The sequence below is a fragment of the Polypterus senegalus genome, chromosome 8, assembly GCF_016835505.1.
Source record: "Polypterus senegalus isolate Bchr_013 chromosome 8, ASM1683550v1, whole genome shotgun sequence".
Lineage (NCBI taxonomy): Eukaryota > Metazoa > Chordata > Cladistia > Polypteriformes > Polypteridae > Polypterus > Polypterus senegalus.
Window position 1 is genome coordinate 73,809,699 of NC_053161.1, and position 11,872 is coordinate 73,821,570.

The 11,872-nt window shown below is 35.5% G+C and overlaps 1 protein-coding gene across 1 annotated transcript in view; it reads right to left on the reverse strand.

Annotated features, from left to right (window-relative positions):
• Nucleotides 1-11,857, reverse strand: part of cdc123 (cell division cycle 123 homolog (S. cerevisiae)) — a 45,799-nt gene extending 33,942 nt beyond the window's left edge. Inside the window, exons 1-4 of the mRNA XM_039761287.1 lie at nt 11,611-11,857; nt 8,993-9,064; nt 2,174-2,234; nt 269-301 (exon numbers count right to left, since the gene is read on the reverse strand). Of these exons, the coding sequence (XP_039617221.1) occupies nt 269-301; nt 2,174-2,234; nt 8,993-9,064; nt 11,611-11,684 (240 nt within the window). The 5' untranslated portion in view covers nt 11,685-11,857. The remainder of the gene's footprint in view (nt 1-268; nt 302-2,173; nt 2,235-8,992; nt 9,065-11,610) is intronic.
• Between the last annotated feature and the right edge of the window lie 15 nt (nt 11,858-11,872).

Consider the following 11,872-nt stretch of genomic DNA (forward strand, 5'->3'; position numbering starts at 1 on the left):
AGCTGCTATCTGCATTATGGAATAAACAATTTTATCTTTTATTATTATAACTCTTTGTAAAATATTATGTTAAAAAATGTGTGACTATAAAATCTTGATAAACTATTTTTCACCATATAAACTAATAACCGCCAGGTTCAGTTCAGGACATACTGGTAGTGATCTGTTATTTGCAGGTATAACATACTATAGCTTAACTAGAACAATATTTGTGCTATTGTCATAGTTGCCTTAGATATAAAATAATTTTCTAAAGATTGGTACTTACTGTGACAATTTCTGTTGTCTCATCATCTGACCACTACAATAAAGAATAAATAAAAAACATTAAATTTGACAAAACTTTAAGTCCTCAACTATGAACTTTGATAAATATTGCAAATAAAAAAAACAGTGAAGTACTCAGCTCCCTTCCTTTACTCTGCAGGGAATTACCTCACACATTCTTCTAAGAGAAAGTTGCCTATTTTCTTTGGTATACAAAACACTTCTGAAAGCTGAAACCTTTGAACACACTTAACATAAATCTGCACTTCAGCCAAAGAGAAATTGATCCTTTAAAAAGATGGGGTATGTAGAAATGTAGAACCAGCAAAACTTACACACTTATAAAGCAGAGCAAAAATATATTTTCTATTAGAATTAAAATATTATATATAATATACACACACACACACACACACACACATACATACACTGCTCAAAAAAAATAAAGGAACACATTTTAATCAGAGTATAGCATCATGTCAGTGAAACCTCTGCGATATCGATCTGGTCAGTTAAGTAGCAGAGGGGGTTGTTAATCAGTTTCAGCTGCTTTGGTGTTAATGAAATTAACAACAGATGCACTAGAGGGGCAACAATGAGACGATCCCCAAAACAGGAATGGTTTAACAGGTGGAGGCCACTCCTCATCTTTTCTGACTGTTTTTTCACTAGTTTTGCATATGGCTATGGTCAGTATCACTACTGGTAGCATGAGGCGATACATGGACCCTACAGAGGATGCACAGGTAGTCCAACTTCTCCAGGATGGCACATCAATACGTGCCATTGCCAGAAGGTTAGCTGTGTCTCCCAGCACAGTCTCAAGGGCATGGAGGAGAGGAGGCTCTGTAATGTTGCGGGGCCACTTTTCCTCCAAAGGCCCTGGAAACATTGTTAGGAAACATTGCATCATGGATTCCATGAAATATCAGGAGATTTTAAATCACAACCTGGCTGCCTCTGCCAGGAAACTTGAAAATAAGTTGTTTCTGGATCTTCCAGCAGGATAATGATCCAAAACACATGTCCAACTTAACCTTGCAACTGGCCACAAAAATCACAGTTCTGCCATGGGCATCTCAGTCTCCTGACCTTAACCCTATTGAAAACCTGCGGAGTGAGCTGAAGAGGAGAGTACACAGGAGAGGGCTTAGGACCCTGGATGATCTGGAGAGATTATGTAAAGAAGAATGGTCTCAGATGCCATGCTCTGTATTCTTCAACCTTATAAAAAGTTACAAGAGAAGACTCTGTGCTGTTATATTGACAAATAAAGGTTATACAAAGTGTTAAACGCATGTTTCAATTAAAAGTCAGCTGTTTCTCATTTTTTTCAGTGCAAGATGACAGTTCTTCAGCAGTGATTTTTTTTCTAATCCTTCCTACTAATTCTTACAAGGGTTGCCAATAGTAGAGGAGGGCAGTGTATATCTCTATATATCTCCATCTTTTGTTGTTCCCATGTAATAAATTGTATTATTTTGCTTATCAAATCTAGTGTATTTGATACACTCTGATTGAATCTGTCTTGTAAAGAGAAAACAAACCAGTTATTGACCTTTTGCCACATTAACAAAAGATCATAAATCAAACAACATCACTTTTCCCCAAGCAGCTCCATGAGGCTATAATAAAATGAAAAGATATGCCACATTGAACATCAGATATAACACTATATCTGAAGAATGTTGCCAGTTATTGTCAAAACACGTGCTGGAAGTTGTGCAGAAATGATCTACCAGTTATGTACCTATACCCAATAGCATATAATACCACAGGATCTCATTTTCTTCAGTTCTGCAAATGTTTTAGTTAACCAGGACAAGACTGAATAGTATTACATTTCTGCAAACTTTGATAACCTGCCCAATGTTGGTGCCCACTATATAACAATTGCTTAATTTACCTGTATTTCATTTTCATCTTCACTGTCATTATTTGCTGCTGAATGGCTTGGAGTCTCATCTCTAGAATGAAAGGCAAATAATTAGTTATTAATCTTAGCATCTTCTCAAGTGTTTCATTTCATTCAGTAGAACATTCATTTCAATAAAAAAAGAAAATCTCCCACCAGATTATGCATTCAATCTGAATGCTTGAACACAAAGTATAATGTCATTAGGCCCCCAAGCATTTGTTCACAATGTAACAACTGTTGTTCGTGTCAGATGAAATGTTTTTGATGTGCCATTATTTTTAGAGCAGTTTTAGAAACTGACAGACTAATGCAGAATAATAAATGTTAAGGAATATAAATGAATGTTAACAATTACAATAATAAAGTAAACATATCTAATATTTAATTTTGTTAATCGCTAATATTAATCAACAATGTTTAGTAAACTTCATCCTTCCTTAGGCAATATATACAGAAACTACTTGAACACAGAAAAACTGTGTACCCATAAAGCAGGCTTACCCTTCAAAACTAGCTTTGAATTATTTTCCTCTCATTTTTGACCTTAAGTTATATGTAACTTGCAAGTTACTTTTCTGCTTCTTTGAATATGAATTTATATGCATCTGTATAATTTTTGTAATTTAAAATACATTTAGTCTTCATTCCACATTAAACAACACAACCTTTCTTCCATTAAACAAATAATTCTAAACAAAAAAAACATTTGGTGTACATAAGAAATCACAGACCCATACACACACACAAAAAAATATCTTTACTAAGACATCAATCGATTACAACTAGTGTAGAATGCAGCTGCTAGAATCTTAACTAGAAAAAGAAAATCCAAGCACATCTCTCCAATTCTGATGTCACTACATTGGTTACCTGTGTCATTTAGAATTGACTTTAAAATACTGCTTATGGTTTACAAAGCCTTACATAATCTTGCTCCATTCTATATTTCAGAATGTCTTTCACCTTACACTCCAAATCATAACCTTGGATCAAAGCACCGTGATGTCCCTACATTAATGGATGACCGTCATCATCAAGTTCTTCCATGTGAACCCTGTATACCATGAGGACTAATTGTGAGGTCATTGATGTTAGGTAGAATGCCTCGAGGGGGCTGAGCGGTCTCATGGCCTTGGAACCCCTGCAGATTTTTTTTTTTTGTTTTTTCTGTCCCCCCTGGCCATCGGACCTTACTTTTATTCTATGTTAATTAGTGTTCCCTAATTCTATTTTCTTATTTATTTTATCTTTTTTCTCTTTCTTCATTATGTAAAGCACTTATCCATATATATATGGACTAACAAAATACCCGCGCTTTGCAGCGGAGAAGTAGTGTGTTAAAGAAGTAATGAAAAAGAAAAGGAAACATTTTGAAAATAACGTAACATGATTGTCAATGTAAATCAATGTAATTGTTTTTTCACTGTTATCTATATCTATATATATATACTAGCAAAATACCTGTGCTTCGCAGCGGCGAAGTACTGCCTTAAAATTTTTATTAAGAAGAAAATTAAACCTTTTTAAACTGAAGGAAAATATAGTAATAATTATTTGTTAAGGACCTCCGGTTGTAATATGACCAAGCTGTGCGCTGAGCTTACTCTTGAGCATACAATGTACAGTTGGCCATGTGAAAAGTAATCTTGTCTCAAATCTAAGGCTTGGATTGCTACTGTCATAATCGGTTTGAGTTTCATGGTTTGTTTCAATTATGTTAGTATTTGCAGGACTTGTGTTGAAGTGACATTCGGCATCTGTCAAGCGTTGTAAGCATACAACCGGTTTCATCGATAACTTTGCATCCAGCTTTTGAGAGTTTAAACAAAGTGTCTACTACTGAAATCGTCACCTGTGAATCTAAGATGTTTAAGAGGCATTGGCGGTTGTCGAAAGGTGTAAAATATTTGGCCATTTCGGTACACTTGAAAGCGACAACCGAACAATTCAGTGGCAGCCATCAACTCACATGCAGAACCATAGGTGAAGGGCTTAAGTATTTCACTCTTATAGTGCTCCTGTGTAGTATAATTATCTCCTGTACCATCATCAGTGCATACCTTGAACCTTTCCCAGTCATTCAATACATAAGACACAATGTTCCTCCGGATATCAAGAGTGAGCCTGATATGGCCGTGCAATATGTAGCAAAGAGAATGGAAAAGGCTGGTGGCATCTCCGGGCATGGAAACCATTCGGTAAGTGACAGTTCTTTGATCGATGGTGATCACCTCGATAGACATGTTAATAGGGGTATGGTTGGAATGATAAAGGAAATGTGTACCTGAACAATGTAAAGTAAGTCTAAAATACCTACACAATAACTATAATCGTAATAAACGAACAATAAAACAGCGGAGAAGGCGTGGATTAAATAAAAAGGCTGTAGTTATCAGCAGGGAGACATGAATCCCGTGGTGAAGCAAGGAAGGAAATGTAGATACCGGAGCGATGGATGGCCTTATATAGGCAGGCAGCCAACAACGTGGGAGGCGTTGGGATGGGGGACCCAACGGCGCCTCACACGGTGACCGAGCTGCAGGCTATGGACGTATATATGTACGTAAGTAGGATTCAGTTAGTGTTGGGAACCCGCGTACCAAATTTCTTGAAGATGGGCCAATAAGTAACAAAGACCGTTGAAAAGTTCAATATGGCAGCTGACAGTGGCATCATACCACCGAAATAAGTACCAAATTTCAGTCTTCTACCTACACGCGATGTTGGAGAATTAGTGACGTTGGAAAGTTCAATATGGCGGCTGACAGTTGCGTCATACCACCGAAATAAGTACATACATTGGTTTCAGTAGCACAGGGAAGCCGCCTACCAAATTTCGTGAAGATGGGGCCATGAATAAGAAAGTTCAACATGGCGGACGTTGTTGACCATTATGCGTAGAATTTTGAAATGAAACCTGCTTAACTTTTGTAAGTAAGTAAAATTAAGCCCAGGGTTACTGGCCTCATTGTACTTCAAAATATTCAAATTCCAGGAGGAACAAAACCAAGAAAAAAGGTTGAGAAACCCGCCCTAGAAATATCACACCAAATTTTATCACACAAATACCTATAGTCTGCTGTATTTTAGCAACTGTCTTGATTAACAGAGATAAACAATATATCAGAAACTGTTGGATGACACTGGAATTGGTCAGATGTGTAAATTTTAACCAATAATACTGACCGATATAATTCAGGCTTGCCAACCTTGTTGGTTCATTAAATCAATTGTTTCATTGTTTGGTGTGGCAGACATTAAGCTACAGAAAAACACATATGCAAGCATACTCCCTTTGCGCTCACACACAAAACAAACACCACTGGGTTTGTTTTTTTCCCCCTCATAAATTTAAAAAACTTTATACACTAAGCTCCTGCATAAGGTTTATGTGCTGTGTGTTTATACAATTAAACTATAGACCACAAGTGTTAACTGTTCATTTTGTATTAATAAAATGAAATTAAGTAGTCTTATTGTTCAGTGACCATAAAAATATAAACTTTCCTTAAAATACATACTAATAAAATATGTACAAAAATATGTATCCATAACACATATGGCATAAAAGAAAATAAAATGCTTCTCATTAATTACAAGTTGTCAACTTTTATTTTTTCTGTAATGTACCTATTTGAAGCAAAGTTTAGTTTAAAAAATGCAGTTTCCACTATTTCTCTCTCTGTCTCATATATATTTGTTTTTTCACACGATCAATTAATTAACAATAGCAATTCAATACAGCTTAAATGTAAATATTCATGTACAGTCAACCCTCGTTTATTGCTGTTAGTCCGTTCCAGACTCAGCCGCGTTAAATGAATTTCCGCGAAGTAGGATTCTTTATTTATAAATCGAATATTTTCACAGTTACAGCATAGAAAACCTGTTTACGACCTTCTAAATACATTTTCTAACATTATTAGAGCTCTCTAGACATGAAATAACATCCTTTAGTCAAAAGTTTAAACTGTGCTCCATGACAAGACAGAGATGACAGTTCCGTCTCACAATTAAAAAAAATGCAAACATGTCTCCCTCTTCGTCAGGAGCAGAGAATGTCACAGACAGAGAGAGAGAGACAGACAGAGAGAAAAGCAAACAATCAAAAATCAATAGGGCTGTTTGGGCTTTTAAGAATGCGAGGCACCGACGGACAAAGCAGCTGCCAGGACGGGAGCAATGTGAAGGTAGTCTTTCAACATTTTTTAGAGGAGCGTCCGTATCCTCTAGGCCAGTTTGCGAACAGCCCCTCTGCACAAGCAAACAATCAAAACTCAATACGTGCTGTTTGGGCTTTTAAGTATGCGAAGCACTGCACGGGAAGTATATCGTATATCATTGAGGAGTTTTAGTTAATATGTAATACGTGCTCTGATTGGGTAGCTTTTAAGCCATCCGCCAATAGCGTCCCTTCTATGAAATCAACTGGGCAAAGCAACTGAGGAAGCATGTACCATAAATTAAAAGACCCACTGTCCACAGAAATCCACGAACCAGAGAAAAATCCGTGATATATATTTAGATATGCTTACATTTAAAATCCACAATGGAGTGAAGCCGCGAAAGTCGAAGCGCGATATAGAGAGGGATCACAGTACTTATAGGTTTTAATCATTTAAATTAATTGCACTAATACCTTTTTGCTGATAAAAATTTACATTTACTGCATTTATATAGGTGTGTTTTTTCTTCTTCAGTGCATCAGCTAGAAATTCGTAATTCTGGAAGTGTATGTAAATAAGGACTACCATTTTAATTATTTAGTAGTCGTTTCTTACCAAAAACGTAGGTCATATGATACACAGCAACAAATAATAAACACAGCAGAAATCTTTAAAACACCCACAAATTTATTAAATATTCATAAGTTGTTTATCAACAAGACGCAAGACTAACATGCTTAACAGGTTTCTAAGTAAAACATACATTTGCTGTTAAGCTAACAATCCTATTGCTTACTAAGCAGCAGTTTCAAATTCTTCTTTATCTAATTCGTTTCACAATCAAAAATTTAAGCTGATGCACTTAAAACAAGCACACAGTCCAAACTGAAACTAAAAAGGTCTGAATACATTAAAGTAGCTTTTCTTGCTGCACAGGAGGATGACTACTCTGATTCCTTTATCTCAGCTCACATTATTACTCCACTATCTTTAATGTAAAGGCTAATATTCCAATAACCTCTTTCTCTCTGCTATATGGAAGAATCTGTACTGCTAAAACAAACTTGACTTGATGCTCTTTGTTTATGCATCAGGACATTCGCTGCCAAAAATAAAACAAAAAAAGAGCACTGAAACTACATTACCATAAAGTTTAGAAAAGCGGAGGCTGAAACATTAAACTTTTGTGACTGGCCGATCGAGTCTTTTTTTGAGAAAATTGGCCAATTTGAAACGGCAGCAGATCAATCGGAGCATCCTCAAATTTAAAAGGCCTACTTTGTCAACACTCTTTGCAGTAGCCAAGATCATGCTCCATATTGCAGCATTAGGATTATATAAGTGACGTGCCCTGAAGGAACCACATTTTAGAGGGTATTGGCTTGAAAACGTTTAGGAACTGCTGATCTATGCCACTCAAAACCACGAAAACTCAGATTGTTCCTTTGGGAAGACCTTGTGGATATATCCATGCCTCTGTGTTTCTCTGTCTACCTGTACAATTCAGTATTTTATTTTCAATAGATTCAAGATTGCACTGTAAAATTTGCATTCTGTGAATTATTACTGTTCCAAGCTGGGGTTGAATTTTAGATACCTTTCATCACTACTACAGTCTGAAGAAGAATAATGCTTAAAAAACATTTAACCAGCTGCATAATTAGCATAGGAGTTGAGCTATACAAAGTTAGACTCAAAGGAACACACACATTTGCAGTGTTGCTTAGAACTCAGCATTGAAGGCATGCCTGAAAAAAAGTTTCTGGTAAAATAAACAAACAGAGATAAAATAATCAATAAAATCCTAACCTACATTTAAACACACATTCTGAAATACCAAACACAGTTATCCAATGTAAAAATTCACTTCTAGTATTTGTTTTGATGCAGAGTTTTAAGTGTTGCATAAAATCAGAAGGATACTGCTTCAATTCTCACTTCCCACTCACTGTGTGACTTTAAAAAAAAACATATATTTATCACAAACAGGCCTTTTAATCAGCACGGGTAGGTAAAAACCTGACAACCCATTATTCTAACTCCCACAGTCTTAAAATAAGCAAAATGACACTTTTTATTGGCTAACTTGAAAGATTACAATATGCCAGCTTTCGAGGCAACTCAGGCCACTTCTTCAAGCAAGATGTAATGAAGTAGGGGCCTGAGTTGCCTCAAAAGCTGGCATATTGTAATCTTTCTAGTCAGCCAATAAAACTGCTTAACTTCTCACTACATCCATAATGGCGAACACGGCACAACAACCTAGTATCACAGTCTTAAAAAACATATTCCCTCTTATCTGGTCCTCATTATCTGAGATAACATAAGTGGTGCAAAGGCAAACAGGACAGTCTAGGAAAAATAAAGAGTTACTGCAAATTATAAGATATACAGACTTCAAATGCAAGCAACAGTTCAGCCATAAACATCTAGAGGGGGAAAAATCAGCTGTTACTGAATTATTTTAAGCTGATGAAGACATCTGTGTCATTAGACATTGTGTTACTTCACCCTGATAAAGTGAAAGATTAAGCTGGCCTACTATTTTTAACTTTCATGTTTAAAAACGATATGAGTGGAAAAAAGTAACAGTAAACACATCATAAACAATAATTTAAAAAACAAATATCCAACTACTAACCTTCCAGAAATTACAAGTGTCCCATCATCCAGTAAGTAGTCAATTACATTCTGAGGAAGTGGAAGAATTAAACTAAAAAAAAAAAGAGAAAGAAAAATGTGAAATCAGAAAAAACACTCATGCAAAAACACTCGGCAATCTAATCCTCAGCTAGTTCAATTTAACTAAAATTATATATATATATATATATATATTATATATTATATATATATATAAAGAAAATCAATCATTTATTCCTCTTTTATGTTATTATGCCCAAGTCAGACTCCAAGAATGTAATGATCTACTTTACAATGTTGAACCTGAATACTGTAGCTCCCAGTGGATGAAATAATAGTATAGTGTTCTGCCTTTTTATGGTAACTCAACAATATTTACGGATTCGGCAGAGCCTCCAACTAAAAAACACAATGACAAACAAAAAAAACCTTAAAACCAGTTTTCGAACTGAAATTACTTGCATCGTGTAATAGTGATGATAATGTGAATTCACCATCAGATGCTGATGCATATGGCACTGTACAGCCAAACCGCTGTGATATACCTGCTGAATTCAGCCACGTGAGGTTTCACCAAGGTGTGACAGCAGCTGTATGGCAAACTGATAGTGATCAAAAAGCAAGGGTAACAATGACATTAGCACCCTAAGCACTGTTTACAGCATTACAGTCGTTGTTTGTGTCAGAGAAAATGTGGAACTCACTAAGCCTTGCGCAGTGGTAGTCTGAAAATAACACAATGGGCTGCATCCATCATGTGGATCAGACACTGACACACTACCATCTCAACTGAAAGGAACATAAATAAGGTAAGAAAAGTGCACAAAGAAAAACACTGCTATTGTCCCGATTGCATTGTTGATGGCTTCAAAACATACCATACATAGGACATACATTAATTCTTTATCAGTACAGCAGTAGTCAGTAGACACACCTTCCCTAATGTATTCATAAAATTATTTTGGTATTTACATGTTTCTGTTATACATAATATTTTTTCAAGTTGAAAAAAAAGTTCAACATTTTTGGCTTGTTTATCCAAGGGTAATAAGCATAATGCTAAGGAGACTATCTCCTTTTCTGTAAAAATAACAATAAATTGTCACAATCAGGAATTGAATTTCACACCTATTAACATTACGTGTCATTATCCCTGCCACTGAGCCATCAAAGCTAAGCTGATCAATCAGACTGCTTGGAGGAACCGCAAACAGAAACACAGAGTAGCCTTTTATTTTATAGTAGTAAACTAGAAGCACCACTCCGTGTTGCCCTGGTAAGTAATTTTAGCCTCTTATGTTCCGTCTACTAGTCTGGCTTCCGGCTCTTCTGGTGTTATTGTCATTCCAACTGTAGTAAAAAGAGGACAAAAAGAAAACAGTATTCCCAGGGTCAAAATTTTGGGCCAGGACATAGTCTATGGCAAGTTACTCAATTACGGTCCTGGGGTTCACAGAAACTGCAGGTTTTCAATTCCAACCTGTTTTGCAATTAAAAGACAGGTCTAACAGAGAAATAAACTTGTTTTTTAATTATATGGTTTGTTTTTTGTTGTCTGTGAACTTTACCCTTATAATTTTGTGGTCCTTCCCTTTTCTCTCTTAATTCCAAAACATTTTATTGACACGGATACTTCAGATGCATGTGCACAGGTTTAAATGGAAGCACACTGGCTGGAGAGCTGGGGTTTCCTTTGTCATTTGCACCTCATTATTAATTGATATCTGCTTAAGAATAAAGGAAACAAAACCTAAATGCAGCAGTTTAAAACTAAAATAGGCAAATAAGGGTTCTGAATTGTAACAAGAAAGTTAACTATAACTAGACCCCAAAAATATCACTTTATTAGTAAATAACTGGGTTCCAATTAAAAAAACAGGTTAAAGCAAAAAACCTGCTGGCACTGCAGACATCCGAGTACCCCTGATTTGAACAATGCATGTTTACACAGACACACACACACATACACATATATACACAGATTTTGAGTTTTATATATTAGAAAAGATAATAAAAGTGTCTTCTTGATTAGATTCTTAATATTAATACTTAAGTTTCTCAGCTGTAGACTGAATTCAAGCCATATCTGACCTTGCAGAGGAATTTATAAAATCTTGCCCAGCACATGTATTTCATACTCCAGAATAATGAGCTGGCGATTTCCTATGCCATCACTTACTTCTATGCCTTTAATTTTATTTGCCTTTATATGTTATTATTGTTTGTTTTGTAAAGCGCCTAATAAATTATGTATTCCAAGAAAGGAAACTGTAAATTATGTACAGATATACAAATTTTAAGTGGCATTAAAATGATGAAGTTAAAATAAATTCACTAACTTGCGTGTATTGTCTCTGCATAAAAGCTATTGTTTGCTGATAACTTTCTTGAAGTCTGTTTAAATTTTACTAAAACAAAAATAATACTTTCCACTTATTTAATATGAATTGAGCAACATATAATTCACAAATTCAATATCATGAAACTAATGAAGAACGATGACACCGTCGAGACAGATTGAAGCATACACATATCTTTAACACTGCAGCTTCGCAGTATAAATGTAAAATCAAATTGACACGATAGATAAATAATTTTTTTTTCTTAACTACCACATACCTTTTAATTGTGTGCTTTTTGAAAATGGGATACCAAATGGAAAACTGACAATTCACAACCTGCTCTTTCTTCATACTGGTGATACAAAACAGGAAGTGTCCGACCCCAAAACGTTCCCTCCATCACAACACCTCGTGCGATTCTTCCAATCGTGTATTCGTCGGCGAAATCGGTAGAAAACTTTCCACTATTGCATCTTCGTGTTTTTTTATTTATTTTAATAACACAAGCGGCAGTTTAAAGAAAGACATTTTTTTAAATG